The sequence below is a fragment of the Malaclemys terrapin genome, chromosome 11 (genome assembly GCF_027887155.1).
Source record: "Malaclemys terrapin pileata isolate rMalTer1 chromosome 11, rMalTer1.hap1, whole genome shotgun sequence".
Taxonomy (NCBI): Eukaryota; Metazoa; Chordata; order Testudines; family Emydidae; genus Malaclemys; species Malaclemys terrapin.
The window spans coordinates 63682456-63707320 of record NC_071515.1 but is presented as its reverse complement, the minus strand read 5'-3'; the positions used below and the strand labels follow the sequence as shown (position 1 = coordinate 63707320).

The following is a 24865-nucleotide window of genomic DNA, read 5'->3' as shown; positions in this document are numbered from 1 at the left end:
TTGGCAATACTGTTGGGCATGTTAGGCAATGTTGGGTAAAACCCAATGAGCAGCACATATATCAACTGCTGTAAAAACCATTTCTTCTTATACAAGAACAAGGGTCCATCCATGTAAATTAATTGAAAAATAATAAAAGAAAGTTTGGAATACAATACAAAATTGACTGGTGGAACTCATTGCCACAAGATAATTGTAAGGCAAAGAGCTTAATAAGATCCCCCAAAGATTAGACATTCATATGAATAATAATAATAATATCTATTGCTACGCTAACTAGGATAAAATATATGAGCGCTATCAACCTTCATACTGCAGTCAACCATTAACTATCTGTGGTTAGGAAGAATCTTCCCCTATAGATATACCCAACATGGATAATTATACAATAATATTTCAGACCTTCATGAGAGGATCCTGAACTAGATGGACAATTGTTCTGATCTAATATGGCAGTTCCTGTATACCATCTTTTTTATGGTCTCACTTTATGGGCACTGAAATATTCTCTTTCCACTCCTATTCCCTCTGTGGTACTACAACTCTAATAAAGGGAGTTAATAAACATTGTGTATATTCTAAAGATAATATTGAAAACTGCAAAATTGCATATGCATTTTATAATTGGTGTGGAAAAAGGGGGAGATCTAATCCTATTGGACCCCCCCCCCTCTCTCTTTACTCCCTTTGATGGTAAGCAGCAAATTTTAATTAGCTTCATTTCCATGATTCAGTCATGCATATGTAATCTTTGTTCACACTTTTATAAAGTAAAATTAAGTGAAAGAAATTGGGTAATAATAGAAAGCTTGTCTGAGCAGAACAAATTTGAATTATCAAACATAAGGAAAGATGACTGGGGCTACAGGGCTTGAAGTTCTGCAAGATTTGAGGTGGTTTCTCTGAAACAGGACTGCATAAATAATCCATTGAAACAGGTGCTGATTATCCAGTTATTGGCATCCTTTGTTCATTATGTACTTGGGCTGCTAGGTGTAGAGATAACCACTGAATATGAGGAGGCTGCTTAATAATATTTTTCTAATGCTCCTATTTTATCTTGAGATAAAATGTGACCTGAACTTGACTAGTTAATAAAAATTACTGTTTGAACCCACTTTTCTTGGATTTAGCATTAGAACAGCTCATCATACAGGACCTTACATGATTACAACTGCTAAAGTTATTCTGTCATTTTGGGAAAAACAACTTGCATAGTACTGTGAAGTTCTCCTAACCCATACAGCCCCCCTAAATCAATGGGTCCAGGGATTACTTCAGGAGCCTTTAGTGTCCTGGTGTGAAACTAAAACTAAAGAGTGTATTAAATTCAGTCCCTCTGGGACGAGGCAGGGAAGAGGGAAATACAGTCTAATCCCTGCCAGTCATGATTATTGGAAGGAATGAGCGTGATTAGGATTGCTATCTGTATTATTTTTATCTAGCAGAGGGAAAAAAATGGCAATGTAAAGAGATACTATTAATCTGTTTATGCCCAGAGTTTGACTTACTTTAAAACTTGTAAAACACCCTTTACATTCTAAATAGGTATTTTCTAAATCCATCAGCTCATCACCAGTAATTTATTTATTTACATTAAGAAAACTATTTGTTTATATAGGGCTGTAACCAAAATATTGGACTGGCTCCTCAGCTAGCATAAATCAAGCCAGCCCCATTGAAGTCAATCAAATTATACCTGAAGCAAGGCTTAGGCCCACTTTATTTTGCTCTGCTGCATCACAACCACCCACAAAGAATGTTTTTATATTCCCTTTAATCAGCACAGAGCAACAAAGGAGGTTAAAATCAGCATAGAGCAAAAGCCTGAATCCTGCTCAGAGGGAAGCTAGTGAATGAATCTGCTCTCTCCAGCGTAAGCCTCCCACAGCAACCCCACCTTTGTTTGTCTCCTGGCTGGTAGGTTCAGGGTAAAGTCCTCTTACAACAGCAGGTATCGGATTTCAGGAAGTGGAGGCTGCTTGTTTTAAAAGGCTGTCTCTGCCTTAGCCACAGGTTAATGTTAAACGAGAGCAGCCGCACAAACTCTTATGTTATCCCCAAGTTTTCAGTAGTAGAAGCCTGGGTGCAAGGTGTGCTCTGCAAGGCAGCGGATAACAGCAGTGAATGGAAGAGGTACAGCTCTGCAGTTCATTGTCTGGAGTGTTTGAGAAAACAGAACTGATTTCAGCAGAGAAGAGAGAAGGAACAACGAAAAGAAATTTGTTTCATCCATCATAAGAAAAGGGGAATGCATGCTGAGAACTACCCTATCTCCTCCCCACCACGCCTGTGCTGGATTATTGACACAGTCTCTGTAACTAACAAACCAGCTTTGATTCAGGTCAGGTGTGGCTTCTAGAGTCCCTTTCACTGCAGCCTGCTTGTACCAGCTTGTGAATGTGAAGGGAGGAATAGGGATTGATTTACTGCTTTACTTTGAACATTGGAGGGAGTTGGTAAGCAGAGTTCCCCTCCCCCTGCTTTTTTTTCCTTGTATTTTCCTGGACTTGGTCATGGCTCAGCAAAGTGGCCAGGCAAATTGCTCTCATGTGATTGATGACAGTCATGTCCCAGAGTTCGAGGTTGCGCTGTGGATCAAGATCACTCTTGCCTTCATCTACATCTTTATCTTTGTCGCGGGGATCCTGGGCAACAGTATCACCATCCAGACCACCAAAGTGCTGCAGAGGAAAGGCTATCTGCTGAAAGAGGTCACTGACCATATGGTGAGCTTGGCCTGTTCCGACTTGCTGGTCATCCTGCTGGGGATGCCTGTGGAGTTCTTCAGCATTATCTGGAGTCCCTTCTCCACCCCAAATGGCAACGTGGCCTGCAAGCTGTACTGCTTCCTCTTTGAGGCCTGCAGCTATGCCACCATACTGCACGTGGCCACCCTCAGCTTCGAGAGGTACGTTGCCATCTGCCACCCTTTCAAGTTCAAGGCTGCCTCTGGCCCCCATAAGGCCAAGATACTCATTGCCTTTGTCTGGGTCATCTCCATCCTGGTGGCCCTGCCCCTTCTCTTTGCAATGGGCACTGAATACCCCCTAGAAGTTGTCCAGGGTCACCAAAGGGTGACTGCCTGTAATACGCCTACCTCCAGACACAACTGGCCTAACCTGATGCGCAATGTCACTATATGTACAAATCTTTCTTCCAAGTGGACTGTCTTCCAATCCAGCATCTTCAGCGCCTTCATTGTGTACATTGTGGTGCTGATATCGGTGGCCTTCATGTGCCGCAGCATGATGAAAACTCTGATGATTCTCAAGAATGGGACTGTGATGGTTCAGGGGGTACAGAGTCACCAGGAGCAGTATCTAAGGAAAAATGAAAGCATTGAGGGCAAGAACTCCAGGAAACAGACCATCCTCTTCCTAGGTAAGGGCATGTTTTATTTGTAGGGGTCAGGAAGAAACTTAGAGGTATCTCTCTCACCCTGCCAAGGCCCAAATGTGTATTGAAGTATGGGATGCAGGTCCAAAATGACGGAGGCCCCAGAATTTAAGAAAATTATTCATACAGCTAAATAAATCACTCTATTTCCTCACTTTTGTGTTTTTTCATTCTTGATGAAAATAACTTTAACAATTAAAGTGATGGGACCCCAACCTGGTATCGAATGTGGGACTGAAAATGAATAGCGTCTCTCAAATGGCACAGCTGAGGGTCATGCCCCGAGGAACAGTTCTCATACCATCTGCAACCCTTGGCTTTCTACACAAAGTCCAAGGCTTGGTGTGTGTGTGTTTCTCTTTTTTTTTTAAGGGACCCTTTACATTTTAAACAATATATTTTAATAAACCTGATTCCCTGGGCTGTGTCTTATTAACATTCTACTACGTTAAAGCAATGGGGAGGGAGGTAGGTCACTAAGTAAAATCCAATTTACTTTTTGTTATTTATGTTGCCTGGTTACTCTCTGTGTTTCTTTCCCTGTGGACAGATGAAGCTGGCCTCACTGTGGCATGCAGTGTTAGTGTGGTAGGCAGGGCAGAGGGATCATGACTTGGTGTCAAACTGTTCCTGCTGGCATTTTTTTTTCTTAAGTCCCTGAATATATGCTTGTTGCAAAAATTTGTTGTCTCACAAGATCTAAATTTCAGCCAATTCTGATGCATGTCCTTCTATTCAGAATGCTACCTACCAAGTGTCCTGTGCTGAACTTTGTCAATTGTTGCTATATTTAAGTTGAATGTTGATTGATTGAAACTGGGCTGGAGAGTTCATTTGGTCTCACAGGTTGCTGTTGCCCTTGTTTGTTTGCTTTTATTCCTCTGGTCTTATTTGAAGGCCCATAACCTTGGAATTATGTCTGATTCTGATCTCTCTCGCCACATTTGTCAGACTAAAACTAATCAAGTTGTCATTTCACCAACTTGGAATCTTTCCAGACTGTGATCCATGTAGCCTCCACCTCCAGTTGAGGGTCTTAGAGGTGCTCTTAATCATGTCCTGCTTGAATTACAGCAAATCCTTGTTTTGCTGGCTCGCTTAATACAATAGTGGCTAAGGTAAATGGACAAGCTAGTGGATGAATGCACAGACAAAGCAGGATTTCAGTGCAGCTTTTTGGCACTCTGATATCTCAGGGAGGGGGTTGACGCAAATGGGTTCTTCCACTTAGAAAACCTTGCAGAGATTAACACTGTCCCATATTCTCCTAGCTAGCCATATTCTCGCTATTATCCGCAGCCCACCAAGCCTTTTCTAGAGGTCTATGGAATGTGGGGAAAGAAATGGATAACCAGGAATTCTAGCTATAGTGAAAGGAGACCCGGTCTCTCTCTGGCCCCTTCTGTATTATGTCTGGGTCAGAATTGCAGACCCAATTAAAAGATACCATGTAGACAAGATCTATCCTTACTCCTGTAATTACATCTCAGTAACCAGATTAAAAGTATTGGATAACAGATGTGGCCAAATACATGCATGAAGTGTTCTGCAGGATTCATATGTGAGAAATGAAGCTTCAGGCCACATGCTTTATTTTGTCAAAACACTTGTCTGGTCCTTGTGTCTAAAGTGCATTTTTTGAGAAGAAACACTCTGGTTACTGTGGTTCTCAAATGATACTGCAAATTATTTTGGGATCATTTGGAATGAAAGGCACTGTATAAACATGATAAAGCAACTTACATTTCAGTGGTGCTGTATCTGAACTGCCTTCTGGGATGGAAGGCAATGACTAATGCATATTGCACAGAGCAAGGGAGAGAGAAGGTATTGCTATTTAAGGTCTTTGCTACAGTGGGACCTTTCAGATATCTGTGGAACTTGCTCCCCTCACGAACTGTCCACATTTACATTTAAGTCCATCTTAAGGCCCCAATCCTGCAATAAGCTCTATGTGGGTGCAGAGGGGAAACTAAATTACTGTGGCTTTTCTTCCCATTTATCCCCTGAGTGTAGAGTTACCATACTTAACAAATAAAAAAAGAGGACCGTCCACGGGGTCCTGGCCCTGCCCATTTCCCACCCCCAGCCCTACCCCAACTCCGCCCCTCCCCCTCCCAACCCCTCCCTCTCCTCCCTCCCACTCCCAGACACGTGGAAAGGGCTGCCCGAGCGCTACCAGCTTCACGGTTTGCCAGGCAGCCCCCAGACCCTGCGCCCCCCGGCCGGCGCTTCCCCAGCGCAGCTGGAGCTCGGAAGGGGAAGCGCCCAGCCGGGGGCGCAGGGTCTGGAGGCTGCCCGGCAAACCATGAAGCCGGTAGCGCTTGGGCTTCGGGCAGCCCCTTGCCTCTGGACCCTGCGCCCCCAGCCAGGCACTTCGGTGGCGCAGGGTCCAGAGGCATGGGGGCTGCCCGAAGCCGGTAGCGCTCGGGCAGCCCGGCTCTTAAATAGAGCCGAAGAATCAGGGGAGGAGCAGAGCCGCCGCGGGAGGTGAAGTGCCTGGCCGGCATTTTCCCGGACATGTTCGGCTTTTTGGCAATTCCCCCCGGACGGGGGTTTGAGTGCCGAAAAGCCGGACATGTCCAGGAAAAAACGGACGTATGGTAACCCTACCTGAGTGCCAACCTCAGGGCAGACACCCCAAACAGGTGGTATGTTCTATTATTAGATTTCACCAACTCAGTAACAAGTATGGCGCTTTAGGAGGACACAACAGCTTTACCATGGAGTCACAGACAGTCCCATTGGACACTCCAGTCTATCTTGCCATCCAGGCAAGCTGGATTTAGCAATGGTTGGTTGGTATACACCAAAGATCACACACTATTCAGGTTGCTGCCAGTCCTAAGAGACCAGTCACTCACCCCCATGTCAAATTGTACCTCTGATCTCACACCAAAGACAACACATGTAGCCAATCCTTAATCCTAAGGATTAAGAAAAGAAATGAGAACTTTATTACAGGTTAAAGCAGGCAAACCTATATACACAAATGAGTTAGTCTGTAGTGCCAAAAGATGACAGAGGTGTAGTAATCTATCAGCACTGAATGTCTTTTAGGGCTAACCCAGGTCGACCCTGGGGATCTCTGCTTCTGTTTCATAGCTCTAGCCCTCTGAGCGTCTCAACAGCAAAAGATGGACAAATTTTCTCGTCAGCTATTTTTATTTCCTTCTTTCAGAATTCAAACTGCTGGGATGAGCTCTTTTGTACGTAGCCTCTTCATGGTTGTGAAGGGGCAATTAACAAAATCTTTGTATTGTAATGTCCCACGATGGCCCATTTAGTTCTGGTAGCCTTGATGAACAGAAGACAATCGCTGCTGACAGGGCTCACGGTTACATAGCAAACACTTTTTTTTTTTTTTTTTTAACAGATATTCTAAGTGAGATTAATGCATGCAGCAATTTACAATTTCATAAAGTCTAAACACTAAACCCATGGTTATAAGTTCAATACCCATCTTAACCATGCTGATACACAGGTGAAACAGACAGTATTCCAGCAATGAATCTGTCAGTGATTGGCCGAGGCCTAAAGCCTTGGTTAGCGCTGGCATGTGATTTGCCAGCCTCACAGTCCCTACCTCCACTTCTTAATTTTTCCTTTGACTGTCCAGTTGGAAATGGGTCAGGACCAATGCTAAAAGCTAAATGAAAGCAATTGGCTGGTGCTTAATATTAAAGGAATTTGCCACTGATATCTAACATTTTCTGTATGCAACCAGCTTGCTGACGGTGTCGGAAAACGCTTTCATGAATTTCCTCAAACGATTTCTACAATGTATTTCAAATGGCTCTTAAAAATATGAGTCTCACTAATTAACTTGGGTTAGGAAATAAATTAATGAACTGAAGAGGAAAAAATCATGGCCTGGATCCATGAGAATAATACAAGGCAATTTAATATGCGGCTTTCATAAGAATTATGCTTGAAGGCAATTTTAACCAAGAAGAAACAAACATATAAATTGTTTACAAGTTGCTGAATTTAAATATGTTGATTTAGCAGCCCTCTTTGTATTTCATTTAACAGATGGGTCAAATTAAAACAAATATTTGCTCATTTCCAACATATTTCACATTAAATGTGAAATGTAAATGACAGCGTATAGCAAGATGTCTTTGAGCATCTAACAGCAATAAAAACAATCTAGCATTTTCTTCCTCTAGTTGTTAAAAGTGATACTTTCTTCTCATCTTTGGTAGATTTATGAATTTCTGTTTTGTAGAAGTTAAGTAGAAAAACACAGAAGTAGAAACGGATGCGTTTTTTTTTTTTTTTTTTTTTTAGTGCCATATTATTGTGCCATGTTTGGGAATAATGAAAACAAATTGGGAATGTTGACAGTGAGAAAATATTTCCTGTATCACTTCAGAATCTAGTAGATAGTTTGCAGGAAGGAATCAAGATGCAGATGGGAATGGACAGCCATAGCCCTGGCCCCGCGCCGCTCCCAGAAATGGCTGGCACCACGTCCCTGCGGCCCCTGGGGGAGGTGGCGGGGGGCAGAGTGCTCCTTGTGCTACCCTGGCCTGCAGGCACTGTCCCCCCCGCAGCTCTCATTGGCTAGGAATGGGGAACCACGCCCAATGGGAGCATCGGGGGTTGTACCACAGGCGAGGGCAGCACGCAGCAGAGCCACCTGCCCCGCCCCACCCCTAGCAGCCACTGCTGGACTTGCTGGCCACTTCCAGGAGCGGCACGGGACCAGGAAGGCAGGGAGCCTGCCTTAGCCCCGCTGCATGCCGCTGCCACCCCAGAACCACTCGAGGTAAGCAGGGGCTGGAACCTGCACCCCAACCCCCTGCCGTGAGCCCCCAACCCCCTGCCCTGAGCCCCCTCCTGCACACCGCACCTTCCCCATACCCCAACCCCTTGCCCGAGCCCCTTCCTGCACAGTGCACCCCTTCCCTCACCCCTTCCCACACCCCACACTCCCCCCTGCACCCCAACCCCCTACCCCAGTCCTACATTCATGGCCCTGCATACAATATCCCCATCCAGATGTGGCCTTTGGGCCCAAAAGTTTGCCCACCTCTGGTCTATAATATAGTCACGTAATGGTTCAGATTCTGGACTGTGACTGAGGAACACTTGATACAGCTCTGGTGGTAGATGGTATAAAGGTGGATTTAAACCACTTTTGCCTTCCCCAGTTCTTGTGGTGCTGGTGTAGTCCCTAGCTGACCTAGTCTGAACCCCAGGCCTACAGACTGCTTTAATTTACTCCCAAGATCTAAAGGGGCTGCTCAGGCATTTGGAAATTTCTGGGGTGCCAGGATATCTGGCCACACTCCTCTTCCTCCAGACCCAAGAACTAGGCTGGCAGTCTGGAGGGGAGAGGTGTGGGAACCACAACAGCAATGTTGGGCACATAGTCCTGGTGGAATTCATTCATATCTGGGCAAGTTGGATTTATGGTAGCTTTACACCAGTGGAGCTGTGCGAAGTGGCCCCGGTGTGTCAGGGTATTGACTTGAAACTGTTAAGTGGCACAGTGCTGTTCCTTTGGGCCTTGTTCAGATGTCACAGTGGATATAAGCGCTGTAGTACCTCACTGCTTACACAGCTCAAATTAAGTGTCTTGCACTTCAGATAGGCATACTTTAGGTTTTTTTGCAAGCAACTTTTCTTGTCCTTGCCTGTCTGTGTGGTAATCACTTGGAAACTAAATCTTCTCTTCTTAGTCATATGAGAAACTCCATTTCCTCCAATGAAACTACTTGTGTGAGTAAAGCAAGAAGAATTTGATATTGTATGGGCTTTGCTTAAATGACTCATAATTGACCGTGCTTCCTTGTTCATTGCAAACATCACTATAAAGTGTATCTCTATTGGACTGTTATCTTGGTCCTGGTGTTATGAGTGAGGAAATCTATCTAATGCCTGTCAATGTCATTTTGTATGATTCCCGCTTGTGCAGTATTTTATGTTTAAACTTGTTTCATCTATAGCAGCAGAAGTTAGTTAGTTAGTTACATTTTCAGGCCTGTGCCCAGGAAAAGTGCTGGACTGGTAGAACTTGAATAAATGGAGGATAAGCCTAGGCAACAGCAGTGCAAGCTTCCCCACAACACTCAGTCCATCTGTGATCAGGTGGGATTGACCCTAAAGGTGGGGATGTAGCTTGTTCAGTTCCTGGCCTTTCTGCCAAAAGCTAAAATGACGATCAAAGACCCAGCTAGATGCCAAGGGTGGTTTTGCACTGCGTGGACTTGTCTGGGCATTTATTGTACACTTGTCAGTATAGACTCTATCTTTCTCGGTCCTGAAAATGTTGAGATCTGTGGTCATCATAAGCTCTTTTCTGCTGTGGAAAGGAGTATCAAAGTGATGGGCCAGCTGATGGGAAATCTGTATCCCCTGCTTGAAATATGAAGCAGCTATGTAGCTTTTCAGGGTATGTCTACACTGCAGTTAGCTGGCATGGGCCAGCAGCAGGTGTCTGACTCAGGCAGGCCGGGCTCGGGCTAAGGGGCTGTTTAATTGCAGTGTAGATATTCAGGCTCCACCTGGAACCTGAGCTCTAGGATCCTATGAGGTAAGAGGGTCACAGAGCCCTGACTTCAGCCCACACCCGGACATTTCATTTACACTGCATTTAAACAGCCCTGCAGACTGAACCCCCGTGAGCCCAAGTCAGCTGGCATAGTTGAGCAGCAGGTGTATAATTGCAGTGTGGACATACAACTGGGAGCAGCAGCTACTGAGGGTTTGGCTGGAGTAGGGGCTGCAGCTCGCGCTCTCTCTCTCTTTGCCCCTCCCCCACCCCCCGACTGGAAAAGGATCTGTGCAAACACAGATCTACTGACCCTGACCCTTTCCCAACCCAACAGAGCCAGTTCTGCTGTACGCACAGGATACAGGGCCCCTGGCATGCCAACAGCTCAGCCGTCCCCTGCTACTGCAGAAGAACCATAGTGTCAAATATCCCTCGGGGTCTTTAACAAGCAGGAATAGGACCTTTTCATACAAGCTTTGTGCAGCTTCTTCATTAGAAGCTGTTACACTTGGGTGGTGTTTTTAGGGTTAATTTGGCATAGTGCTGACGTTAAGTGCATTAGACAAATGTGGAGAGATCTCTCCACCAAGGAGTTTACAATGTACCAGATTTAGTGTTCCGCCAAAAGATAGGGTTCATTTTGATCTTATTTGTATTCCAGTAGCACTGAGATTGTGCAATATGCTGTATAGGACATGACCATCTCTTCCCCAAAGAGCTTACAATCCATATACACCAGACAGGGAAAGGGGTGGGAGAAGAAACAGGCACTGAGAGCTGAGGCAACTTACCAAACGTCACCCAAATCAGTGGCAGAGCCAGGAATTAACTGAACACAAGTCTCCTGACTATCACACCAGTGTCCTATCCACTGGAAAACACTGCCTCTTTGATACCTATTGTGTCACCACTTAGCATTGACTTTTACAATAGGCGCCTAACCCCACTGTGCTATTTAGAATGATCACAAAACAGACTGCTGCCCACGTTCACTCCTCATTAGCTTGGCAGTGGTTAATCTTTTAAATCTACACAATGCCAGTTTTAAATGAACAGGCATGCGATCTGACCTAAACAGTCACTTAAAGCTAAATATAACTAGAGTGACCAATGCTAGCACTTTTCTTTACATCAGAAATTAAAAAAAAAGTCCCCCGATCCCCCTCCCCGCCCCCATTATGAACAATCTAGTGTTGGCAGATTAATGTGTAGCTCAAAATAAAGATATTGTGTATAGAAATAGCCTTTCAAAAGATCACCAAGGAAATATATTTTGTAAGGCACTTGGCAAATGGATTTTCAGGAGAACAGATTACTTCAAGTACTCTGCTAAAAACATGTGGTTGTCATCTAGAGATGACTCAGGTGCTGCAAAACTTGACAATGGTAGGACTCCTGTTACAGGAAAATTAGACATTTCCTCATAGGCTGGAAATTGTCTGTCTGCTTCTTTTCCTTACAGAAAAAGGTACAGCTTGGAGACTGAACAAAAATTGAAAGAACAACTTGGTTGATTAGTTTCCAGACTATAACTCCACCCCATGTACTTAAACCCAGTTCCACTGACTCCCTTTGGCACATTTCTTTAATCATTCCACTCAAGTTCCCCATAGACTTTATTGGACATGTGCCTGAAGATGCATATGTTGTAGGCTGGTTATTATTTTCATCTGTGCATGTTATACAGTTCCCCTTAACCATATATTTCCTGATGGGGACACCTTTGGAGAGGGACTCTGTTACACAAGTCAATAAACTATATGTATCAATATCACCTGGTGCTTAGATATTGTCAGATCTCATAAATTTAGCAGGGGCAGTTGGATTAGTGTTTGGCTGGAGAATTTAAGGGAACACCTGGATAATCCAGGAAGTTGTGCTGGTGGCATCCACTCGGAGTCAGTATTGAGTCAATGCCCCAGCGTTGTATTGGTGCTGTCTTTTGAATAAGACATAAAAACAAAGGTCTTGCCTGCTTGTTGTCCCTAAAAATGCCTTCATTCATTCCACAAGAATAGGGGGTGTTAACCCTGGTGTCTTGCCCAAATCTGGGTAATTGCATTCTGATTATTGAAAACTCCCCCATGTGTTCAGATGGAAACGGTTCCTTTACTTCTGTCCCAAATGGTTCCGTAGCACTGCCGTGTTCTGTCACACAGATATTGGATTTCACCCCAGAGGTAGCTGCATTTCATTGGAGGGTGATCGACTCCTACTAAACAGTTCCTGAGGGACACTGTGGTCATTTTAGGTGAAAGCCTTTAGATAAAATATTAAAGGAACCCTCCACTGAAATACAGTTACCTCTGGGTTGGAACGTGTCATCCATTCTGTATCATCAGAGCATTGTCAGACCACATTAATGATGGGAAGTGATTTAACATCTCCAAACAAAATTACCGCATGAACTCTACATTCTATCCAGCAAGTTTCCCAGGGTTGAATTTGGGTTTGGAGGGCAGGGGGGAGAATCAGGGTTAACGTATTCACAGTGCTGCTAAATATACTGACCTAGATATGTTTACTGGCCATGAGTGATCAAAGCCTATTTTAAAAAACAAAAACAAAAAAACATCATCAACAAAAAACAAAAGAGCATTTCCGGCAGCGCAGTGCTGGGCACAGCACTAGCCAAAAGGGACGATTACACCTTTTTATATGAACCTCCTTTCGTCATGGTTCTAGATGTAATAATTTTATTGCACAAATCTTAACAAATAGGGATTTAATAATATAATGTTTAGGAGAGAAAAAGGTAGATCTGTGGTAATAACACACAAATGGGAACAAACTTTGGAATCTTAACCATACACTGGGGAAAATATAGTCACCCACAGCAACACACTGAAAATCTGAGATGCAAATACCTCTTACTGTTGGTCAGGACCCCAAATGGGTTGCAAGTTCATTTTTAATGGGGTCGCCAGGGCCAGCATTAGACTTGCTGGGGCAAGGGCTCCGGAGCCTTCCCAAAAGGGTGGGGGGGGGAGAGGGGGGCTGGGGGCCCCTCCCCTCTGAGGTCCTGTCCTGAACCAAGCCAGAACGGGGTCTGGATACCGCCTCCCCCCCACCTCCTGGGGTGGGGTGGGGTGAGAGCACCCCTCTGCCCCTGTTCCCGCCTCCTGGACTCCCTGCCCAGGGCAGATGGAGGGTCCTTGGCTCCCCACAGCTCCCTGCGTGGCTCTTATCATGGCTGGGCTGTGGCTGTGAGGGCCCTCCCCTCCCCCACCCTGTGAGGCAGGGGGAGGAAGGGGCCGGGATTCCAGGAGCCGGGTTGGGGACAGAGCCACGTGGGCAGCTGTGGGGAGCTGGTGTAGAGTCACGGACCCTTGAACTCTACCTGCTCTGGGCCAGGTGAGGATATGGGCCGGGCACTGCTTTCTGCCCCCCACACCGCAGGCAGGTGAAGGGTCTGTGCAGCTTCCCGGCCAGGCTCCAGGCTGGCCTGGATGGGGCTTTGGGAGGGGGTCCGCCAGGGGTCTGCCTCGGCAAAAAGTGGACAGGCCAGTCCCGTCCACTTTCAAAAAGTGGGAGGACCATGGCCTGAAGCCTGAGCCCCACGATGAGGGGCTGAAGCCGAAGCCCGAGGGCTTCGTCCCCACGGGGCTCGGGCTTGGGCTTTCTGTCCTGGGCCCCAGCAAGTCTAATGCCGGCCTTGCCAAAGCCTGAGCCCCGCCATGCAGGGCTGAAGCCCAAGCTCAAGCAATTTAGCTTCATGGGGCCCCCTGTGGTGTGAGATTATGTAGTAATTTTTGTTGTCAGAAGGGGGTTGCAGTGCAATGATGAGAACCACTATGACAATTTTCAGTTGGAGATTAGAGTGGGGAGGGCGACGGAAAGATCTGTGCAGAAAATGCCTCTTAAAAGTCTAGAAAAGGGAGAATAACGTGTCCTAGGACCGCACCAGAAGGGAATTTTATTCGCAACATGGAGCTAAACAGATGTGCCTGGGAGATAATTGTTGGGATGTTCAGAAATGTATCTTGTCTGAGATGTCTCAGTGTTCATGTGGCAACCTGTAAACTGTTTCATGCTACTGAACACAGCTTGGGTTTTGGGGTATATTTAATTTTTCATTACTCAAAATATATATATTATAAATTAATCTTTCCTTTTATAACTAACAAGTGCACATTTTGTGTGGGAGAAAGAATACTGTTTTTCTTTAGCTTGTGTGTGTGTGAGCCCAAATAAGTACTGCATAATAAAAAAAAAAATTAAAACTCGCCTCCTTTAAAAATTCATATGGACAACATGAAGAGAATGGGAGTACTTGTGGCACCTTAGAGACTAACAAATTTATTAGAGCATAAGCTTTCGTGGACTACAGCCCACTTCTTCGGATGCATATCGTATTATCTATGGGCTGTAGTCCACGAAAGCTTATGCTCTAATAAATTTGTTAGTCTCTAAGGTGCCACAAGTACTCCTGTTCTTCTTTTTGCGGATACAGACTAACACCGCTGCTACTCTGAAACCTGTCATGAAGAGAATGGTTATAATAATAAAAAAGGGGCGAGGGAAGAGTGTCAAACATGGGGCCAGAGAGATCATTCTAAAATCCAACTTTGGGGGGAGCGAAAAAGTTGGCCCATAGATTTCATGTTCAGAAATAATGCTAAACCTATTATTTTTCTCAGTTCCTCCTTCCCTTGTAAATGGTTATTCATATAAGTAAGAGATTATCAGCAGGCAGGTCTAGTCTAATAGTCAGTTGATCTTGATGATATGTTACTCTTGCCTCTGATTTGAAAGATTCTCTCTTTCCCTCTTGGTAACCATACAGATAAAGTCTACCAGTGTAAATTACTTGGGTTACCCTGGAGGAAAGTCTGAAGGGACATGTTAGAACTGTTTTTGCCTAGAAGGACATAGCTGTGGCACAGTTACAAATTGAAATCTTAACTGGTGATCTGCAGTAGAGAATATTGTTTTGAAATTTCTCCTGACTAGTTCTGCAATTGTATTAGCTACCCGTGAAACTGCAAGTCAAGGAATCCACTTGTCATAATGGAAGAAGAAGAAAATAATAAGCTTTAGCCTGCTGGTTGTTGCTGTGCAGTTAGTGCTGAGATTCTAATAGCTGCCTTTAGGAAGTCAAGGAGTTATGTACGATCAAATTGAAAGCTCCAAATGACTAATAGCTTCTCCGATATTAAAGCTCTTTCATTAAAATTCACAGACTAGCAATTATTGTTTAAAGATAATGGTCTTAACATCAGCTAGAAAACAAAAGATTTAATTTTGTGAAATGTGGTATAATCGGAATTCAAAACAATAGAAGAATAGATAATGCATTTAATTTTCACAGGTGAAGACTTTAATAAATCATCTGTGAACTTGCCACAAATGAGTCTTATCTATTGAAATTGGGAGAGGTGTGTGAGCAATCTACGCATGACTGGTGCCTGGCTCAGAGGGTGACAGTGAGAAAACATTCCCAGAAGGGAATGCTAATGCCTGGGATCATGGTATATTGTCCAGAGGAAGAGAATGGTATTCCAAAATTGTTGTCTTATTTAACCTGAGTGCGCCAGGTTATTACTGTCTCTATTTTATTATTAACCCTCCTCAGCTCCACACACACACTCATATTGTCCCTAGGTTTCCAGCTTGTTGGAAGAAGTCCTTGAGACCTTTCTTTCCTGCTCTCAGGAGCTATCTTTGGAGAGAGAGAGAGAGAGAGAGAAATCTTCCTACCTTGTCTGTCTACTCACAACACTTGAGCAGGGGTAAGCTTCAGAGAAGGATGTTGGGTGGGCTCTTTCTCTCCTCCTCTGTTAAAGAACATTCTGAGGGAAAAGTTCTGCGTACCAGCAGGCGCACTGATCTCTCAGATAAAGGGAGATTAAGAGGAGGGTAATGGGACAGCCTTGTTGCTATTTTTTTCTCCCATGTAAGAGTGGAGAATAAGAGGTTAATGTTTTAAGGTCAGTGCTAACAGTATTCTTAATGCTGCTGGCACTCTGAGGAGCTTTGGATGGGGAGAGGGCCAGAGTACTAAATCTAATCCAACTGAGGGCTTCCTCGTGATGTTAGTGCTAGAGCATGGAGGGGAAGAGGTGGGCATATGCTAGAGCTGTTTGTCTGGGTGGGAGAAAGGGTCAGGCTGATACAGGTGTCCTCAACATGTACTCTTTCATCTGATGTAACTGCTGTTTCCTTTTGTGTACCAGTTGGAGGGCAATTGGGTCTGGATTTTCACTAAACAGAGGACAGGAGAAATGAATGGAGGATAAACAGTTCTTTAGATATTCATAGCTTCCAAGGCCAGAAGGGACCATTGTGATTATCTAGTCTGACCTCCTGTGTAACGCAGGTCAGAGAATTGCCCCCCAAATAATTTCTAGATATACTGTTTTAGAACAACATCCAAATTCTTATGAGCCCTAATGGTGTATGCACATAAAAACAAAAATAGCTTCACAATCATCACATTTTGAGCTGATGCCACTTCATTGGTATGGCAGAGGATGTAAATTAGTGATGAATCTAGTTTTCTGACTAAATATTTTTGGGGTTACATTACTTTTAATCTGAACTTTTCACTTGAAACAATTTTAAGCACTCTATTGCAGTGTAATTACATTTTGCATGTTTTAATGAAAAAATAATAACCCCTTTAACACTTCGGTGGCCTTTGGCTTCCTTTAGACTCTAATCTAACATTCTTGTTTTCTGGGCACCACTTTGCCATCCCCAATGTAGGAAAAGCAGTCTAATTATGCTAAAAGTAAAACCTTCCATCACTTGAGAGGCCAATTAAAAGTGACAGTATCTGCAACAGTTGGTAAACTGCTTGCTGTACAACAGGGAACAAATTACACGGGATTCTGCTTATTTCAGCTTTAAATTATAGTGTGGAAAGCCTAAACAATGCCACAAAAATGTAAACCATCTAATCTCAAGCAAGTACTCTCTGTGTGTGTATGTGTGTGTGCCTGTGTGTGTGTGTAAATTGTAAATGCAACAAGAGTCCAACTAACTTTTTCTGAGGGTTTTAAATTATCATCCACAAAAGGTAAATACTTGTATCCTATTTTGCATCCTCAATACACAGCCTTTCCACTCACCTATATTAGATGGTGGATATAATTCCTATGTTATTAGCATTGTGGTGTTGGTGAAATTCTAAACCATAGTACAGCCAAAGACATTGGATGGTGTAGAAACACGGGTCAACATTTTCAGAAGTGAAAAGCTGGTTGGCACTTTTCAATTATTATTTATTTGTAATTTGAAATAGTATTTTTTTAAAAGGCATGTTTTTTGTCACAATTTAATTTTTCATGGGAAATGTGTTTTTTCTCAATTAATTCTAGAGTTTTCTCCCCCTAACTCCTCCCACCAAAACCAGAAAAATTTGGGCCAACATCCCAAAAAAATTCTGTTTCTGTTTTCAACATAAAACCATAAACTTTTTGAAGAAAAAGTTAGAGAAAACAAAATTCACTTTCATCAAATATTTTTGCAGGACCAAAACAACATTTTTCCACCCAGCTCTAGACTGACACATTTTTTTTAAAACACTTCAATTCTTGAATGCCCAATTTAGACACTTTTTGAAGGGCCCAACTTTCAGAAAATGTTCCTCTGAAAACCGGACTCTTAAAATGTCTGACGTTGGGCATGCAAGAATTGAGGTGCTCAGATACCATGGTAATAAGCAGAATATCAGAACCCGTATTGAATACAATGGGAGCACCAAAAATTACTAAGTACTATTGAAAAATCTTAATCTTAGATAATTAAAATAGTGAGAATGTTTATAAAATTCTTCCTCCCCCCCCCCCTTCTGTGATTTAGTTGGTGTTGGTCCTGCTTTGAGTGGGGGCTCGGACTAGATGACCTCTTGAGGTCTCTTCCAAGCCTAATATTCTATGATTCTATGAATGGTTCCAAACCACATAATGCTAGCTTAGTACTAGGCTACATTGTTTATGTTGTATCAAAGAAGGTTGACTGTGGCTTCTACTCTACCAAATAAGAACCAAATCCTTGATGGTTTGTCAAGGATAAATAGAAGTCAAGGGCGAGTGCGGTTGCCCAGCAGAATTGATTAGATTAGGCTTTAGACTCTGAAATATCATTGAAAGGTCTTTACACCTTTTCACAACACAGCTTTATTTTCTTGATTTCCCCCCCCCCCCACCCCCCAAAGAGACCTCAAAAATAGATTTAGGGCAGATTTTTCAGAAACATGAAGGGTATTTAGGTACCCAGATTCTATTGAAAGTCACTGGGAGTTGGGTGCTTAACTCCTATTTCTATAGCTAATAGAATTCTTATTTGGTCATAATTACTGTGGGTTAGATTGTGAGCCATTTTTACTTGCATTAGTGAGTAGTTAAACACAGGAATTGTCTCATGGTGCAAGATTTTCAAAGGTATTTAGGTACCTAAAAATGCAGTTGGTGTCTAGTAGGATTTTCAGAATTATCTGTCTGCATCTTTAGATGCCTAAATACCTTTTTTTTAAAAATCTGGCTTGTTGACTTTAGTGGGACTACTCATTTGTGTAACGTCTCACCAATGTGAATAATCCAGCCCTATGCAATTGCTTTCTTTACATTGAAAACCTAAGCTACATGTTCAGATTTCTTAAACTAGACAATTTCTATCTGATCCTAGTCGGATGGTTCACAAAGCTACTGAAGCTCAGGGCTTGAAGGCACTCAGATACCATTATGATGAGTATGATATGAAAACTTAGAAGCCTTCTCTAGGAAGGATTGGAGTTTATTGCTCTTTGATTATGGGATTTAGTGAGTTCTTTATGGCTGACCCAGCAATGAGGTTGTTTCCTCTGACTGAGGAGGGCGTGTGCAATGTGCGTGTTTTTTATACTAGCAGAAGCAGTTGACTATTAAGGTGAACTGGCTTTTATAAGTCATTTGATGAGCACTATGTGACTACATGAACCCCTGTGGCAGGAGAGTGCTGGAGCCAGTGAAAGTGCAGCAGATTCTCTCAAGTGACACTTCCTGGCTGGCAAATAGCTCAAGTTTTCAGAAGTCGGAATAGGAAACCCATGAGATCTATTTCCACCTGAAATACACAAACAAATGGTTCCCTGCCTATGAGCCGCTTCCCATACGAGTAGCTTTGTGTCCTGAGAAGAGTAGGAAACAGTCACCAAAAGACCAAGGGTACACCCAGGTTGATGCGCTGCAATCCCTGTTTGCCCTTGGATGTGCACGCTACTCAGTTTGTCTGCATCCCTGATCCAAGACCCACCTTAAAGCATTCATTTATTTTCTGCTTCCCTAGTGTCCCAGCCCGATCTATGCCTTGGATGTACTAATCCACAACCTATTCAGTTGTGAGTCTCCTTGTGCCCGATGTCTGATACTTAAAAGCCTGTGTTGTGAATTCTTTCTTCCAAGAGAGAATTGGTTTAACCTTATCAGACTGAAGTGAAGTTTTACAATGACTGGATGTTTGTTTGCTGACAGGCAGCTGATGTCCTCTAGACTGTCACAGTGTGAACAAAGTGCTGTAAAACCAAATCATAACCCTTTGTTAGGCTTCAGTCAAACCACATTAAGCTTTGGCAGTAAGGTAGTGCTTGTGCCGCTTTGGCCTTATGCAGAGCATTCTCATTTTGAAATTTTATACAATGAAGAGATTTTGATATTTGCATAATTCAAACATGAAATCCTCTAACAACCACAGAAGACTTGATTTAATTAACTCAGGGCACTGCCATTCCCAGTCTCAGGCAGATGGCAAATACCTTTACTGTAAGTATACTTAAAGATTCACTTCTTTCTTTAATCAAGCAACAAAATCTTACCCGAGGGAACCTGAAATTGACTTATCTTTTCCTCAGACTGAATAGTACAGACACCTTTTGGGTTACATGTAAGGTCAACCCTTCTTTGTGTTACAAATTAGCTGGAGGAGGGTGGCAGGGGGGAAGTTAATGCATTCTGCTACAACCCTTTGAAAACCTGTGCAATGTGTATGGTTTGCAAACAGGAGACGCTAGATCCTCAGTTGCTCTGCCTAGTTATACACTGAATTCATTGGAACTATGCTCACTGACATCCACTGATGATTTGGCCCTAAATTTTTTTTTTAAATCTCCCTTTAGTAGAGCACTGTAACTTGTGACACACAGATTTTCTACTGAAGAGTATCTCCAAAGTAAGCAATTATAATTTCCCCTAGCTGTTTTCTCAATGTTGCATCCCCGGGGGCGGGGAAGGGAGCTACTGGGCCAGATTCTCAAGCCTGGCTACATCCTCTCTGTACAACACAAGTAGCGTAAAGGGGCAATATTCCACCCTCAACTCTCTAGCACAAAAATTCCACAGAGTAGGGGTCCTCCCTGTTTGTGCATCCATGCCACTGCCCTTCTAGGGTAGGGATGTGTCGGGGCATGGCAGAGCTCCACCATGCCAGTCCTCCACCGGTATAAGGTCCATTGAGGTTCCTGTGTCAGAGAGGCAAGTTAGAGGTATCTGGTGGCAGCTCTAAGTGGCAGTGTGGCTGGACTTCAGAATCAGGGAACCACGGCCAGGTGCCTGGTCTTGTCCTCATTCCCTGCACTGAGCAGAGCTCTGGTGCTGGGGTGAATCCTCCCCGCTTTCTCCCTATTGTCAGACAAATCCTCATGTGTGCGTGCAAATGTGTGGTAGTGTTTTTTTGTTTTATTCCCAAACGTGCTGTCTCTGTATCAGAGCTTTGGATTTCATTCTCTCCCCTTCAAATATCAGTTTTCATTTCCATTTTCTTATATCAGGATAACCTGACCTCTTACCCATTCCTGCTTCTCAGAAACATTCCCCTGAGCTTTATCAAAACCAGAGCACTCTGCTACATTCTAATGGAGAGCTGATCCTCTCTTTTTTTTAATATCTATATTTTTCTAGAGCTGAGTCGAAACATTTATTTCACTTTTCTGCCTCCCTTTTAGAACACACAGCATTCATGGTGAGGGTTTCTTTCTTCAGGTCACTAATGAATTTAAGAAGTGCTCTCTGCCTCTATTTCCTGCCAGCTTCCCCTCAAAAAGAAAGTCACAACTTTGTCTGAAGTATAAACTGAAGAGAACTCTCAAATGTTGGAGTTTGACCTCTGGAAATGAAGGTGTCTCTGTTATTGATTGCATATATTTAAGTGACTTTAAAAAAAAAACCCATACATTTCTTGGCATTTGTCCTGCAAGACATTACACTTGCCTTTCTGTCCCCAGTTCAATATCCGCTACCTCTCACTTACCTGCTCAAAGAAGGCTGCTAGTTCAGCAATATGGCTCTCAATTGCTGTCAATGAAGCAGCTCTAAGGCCTTGTCTTCACTTACCGGAGGGTCCGGCGGCACGCAATCGATGTTCTGGGATCGATTTATCGCGTCTGGTTAAGACGTGATAAATCGATCCCGGATCGATCCCGGAAGTGCTCGCAGTCGGCGCCGGTACTCCAGCTCGCCGAGAGGAGTACGCGGCATCGACGGGGGGAGCCTTCCTGCCGCGTCTGGACCGCGGTAAGTTCGGACTAAGGTACTTCGAATTCAGCTACGTTATTAACGTAGCTGAATTTGCGTACCTTAGTCCGAAGTGGGGACTTAGTGGGGACCAGGCCTTAGAAACAACTTACTCACTTAAGGTTAAATCCTGTACTTCCCCATCTCACTCTTGAGTAATCTACTCCCTGTAGATATGGAAGTACCTACATTCAGTTGGTAAGTCTCAGACCAGGCTCTGAAGGCACTATACAGGAAGATTTTGGAGGTGGTTGTGAGTGTGGGAAACATTGTTCACAGAGGCAGACACGCTGATACTAATGCCCATTTATGGACAGGAGATCAAACAGCAGCTGCTTGGTACCTTGTCCCTTGATGCAGGATTCTATCTCCTTGCAGAGATCATCTGACTAGGGATGTAGAATTTGACCTGTAGATATGAATAAGCTACATCATAGACATATTTGAATTAATTATGATACTCTTTGCTACCTTGAAAAATTGGTGTAGTCAACTTAGACTTACAATAAATGTCTGTTAAGATGCTTTGGGATGAGGAGGAGATGTGTGTGTAAAGATTAATCTAGAGGCAAGGGGCAAGTCTTCTATCATTCTAACTTTTGTCCTGAGCATTGTTCCACTGGCTGAAATTCAGAAAAGCATGTAAAGTGACACTTTCCTGAATTGGGGCCATTTTTCCTCATTCTTCTTCTTTCTCTTCTTAGGTATCAACTCCATCATCCTTGAATCAAAAGAGGAAGAGATTAAATTTCCTTAATTGTAGTGGCTAGTTAGCAGTAACAGCTTTGCTGAGTATGTAACCACTCCTAACCCACCCGTGGGAGGGTGAGCGCTTTATGCTGCACTCCAATTCCTGTTGCTTTAGGAACTGAGAGTCAGGTGGCAGCACAGAACCCTACAAGAAGGCAACATGTTGCATTTTGCCTCATGAATACCAGTTCATTTATCCAAAAATGTCTCAGTTCAGGACAACTGCACCTGTATTTCCCCCTCTATGGTCCAGCAAGGGTACCTGCTTTAGATTTCTGGCTCCCTAGCCATCACTCCTCTTGGGTGGAGACACATGTGTCTCCCTCCTGACTGGGTATTTACAGGCTGCCCAGCTCCCTGCCTGAACTCTGAAGTCCCCAGCAAAATCAGAGTGCCTAAATGGTCCTGCTCTGCCTTTCAACTTAAAGGCTATAAATAGCGTAACTGCCTATGGTTATAAAGAGCTGTGTGGTAATTTTTATAAGCAAGCACAATTAATTTTAAGGGCAAAGCACTACAGAGAAAATGAATTTTGAACAATGAAAGAATGAATGCCTACTAATAAGCTTATCAGAGATCAACCCTTCCACCTATTCTGTAAAGCCTCTGGTTGGTGTCAGTCCTTCTAACTCTTCCCTAAGTATTGGGCCTCTCCCTTTGGAATAATGTCCTGGCTCTCGTTGGATCAGAACAAAGACCCCGAGTCAGTTTTAGTTCAAGCTATTTAACAAAAAGTCTGTTTGGTGGTGGTAGAGAATCCAGCTTGAATCAATATGTGCAAGTCTCTCTCCAGATGGTGGTACTCTCCAGAGGTGTTACAGCCAGAGTGAATTAGCCTAAATACCCGCTGTCCCTCCCGTGCACTGTTGTTTAGGTCCAGGAAGGCTGTTGTCCCCCTTCTCCCACAGAATTGCATAAACTTAATTCAATAAAGTTTGTCCAGGATATTGTAGGAAATTACCCTATCTGTTACAAGGAGACCACCACGTCTTCATGTTCCTGAAAACACTGATCAACAATTTTTGAGAAGTCGTCTTCTTCAGAGATAAAATGTGCTATTTATTATGTATTTTGATGTGCTGAATTCAAATATGACAATTAAAACAACTGATTGGCTACTGTTTCTAAGATATTTAAATTTTTACATTTTATGTCTATGTATATTGTGTAGATAGTAGAGTTTTAATCATAAATTATAAACCTAGGTATTTTCATGTGTTTATGGTTGCTTTACATGATAATATTTCACCTGTCCTGTTTATGTAACACTTTAAAAATCAGCAAAAGGGTTATATAAATAAATTTATTATGAGGCAAAAAACTATTATGTACATAGTTTAGTCCTATTCAGTGTCTACTCGGTGCTTCTTGGCTTGTCTCTTGTATTCATTAAATGGAGCATCTCTTGTCACTGTCCAGCAATAGTCTGAAAGCATTGATGGGCTCCATTTGCCCTGATAGCGTTTCTCCATTGTTGCAATGTCCTGGTGAAATCGCCAGGAGGAGGATGGGAGAAAATGTGGGTCCTGTGACATTGATGGTTCAGGACCAGAAGTTTCATCCTCTTCCTCTTCCTCGTCTGACTCAAGTGAGAATGATTCTGGTGCATCAGGAACTGCCAGTCCTTCTCCATGGGGTACTGGGCATATAGCTGATGGAATGTTTGGATAATGCACAGTCTACTTTTTCTTCTTTGACACACCTTTCCCAACTGGAGGCACCATCCAGAAGTAACATTTGCTGGTATGATCTGTTGGCTCTCTCCAAATCATTGGCACTGCAAAAGGCATAGATTTCCTTTTCCTGTTCAACCACTGGCGAAGATTTGTTGCACAAGTATTGCAGCATATGTGTGGGGCCCACCTCTTGTCCTGATCTCCAATTTTGCAGCCAAAATAAAGGTGATAGGCTTTCTTAACCATAGTGGTTATACTGCGCTTTTGCAATGCAAAAGTCACTTCACCACAAACATAGCAGAAGTTATCTGCACTGTTCACACAAGTACAAGGCATCTCTGCTCACTTTGGCTAAACAGAAATGTGTCCCTTTGCAAAATCAAACACTGACAAATAAGAGAGCACGACACTGTATGGTTTCTAGAGCTGATATAGGGCAATTTGTTCAGCAGAGTGATATAAGCTTCGTTATGATTGCATCATCCATGAGGTCTAGGAATAACATGATGCAATTCATATCATGTATGACGCAATACCAGCTTCAGATTGCATCATTCATTGTTTTGTCTAAAAAACAAGCACTGTCCAAACCCAGTCATAGATTTATTCATAGATCCAGTCAAAGATGTATTTTAGTCATTTCTGGTTTAAATTGAGATCCCTTCCCTTTATAACTCACTTATCCTCCGCCATTCCCAAGTCAAGGGTCGTATATACTGACCCAATAGCATATCTTGAAAACTAGAGCCAATCAACAATTTTAAGCATCATTTTAGTTCTCAGTGACCCAGAATTAGTAAAGTTTGACTGCATTTATTTCAGAAGCATTTTGGCTGTAGAGCAGTGAAATTTGTGTTTAAATCCTCAAGCAGGTTCAGCAAAGGCGACTCAGCTCTGACCCTCTAGCAATGGCAGCTTCATTCAATGAAGGTACCAAGAATTAAACAGATCTGGAGAGTGAATCAAGGTGCAAAGGTGGCACTTATAGTGGATATCTTATTATAATGCCCACTAGGAAGTGGAATTAGTTCTTCAGCGCATTTGAA

The 24865-nt window shown here is 43.3% G+C and overlaps 1 protein-coding gene across 1 annotated transcript in view; it reads left to right on the top strand.

Annotated features, from left to right (window-relative positions):
* Positions 1 to 1814: 1814 nt before the first annotated feature.
* Positions 1815 to 24865, top strand: part of GPR39 (G protein-coupled receptor 39) — a 119234-nt gene continuing 96183 nt past the window's right edge. The window contains exon 1 of the mRNA XM_054043942.1: positions 1815 to 3384. Within this exon, the coding sequence (XP_053899917.1) occupies positions 2517 to 3384 (868 nt within the window). The 5' untranslated portion in view covers positions 1815 to 2516. The remainder of the gene's footprint in view (positions 3385 to 24865) is intronic.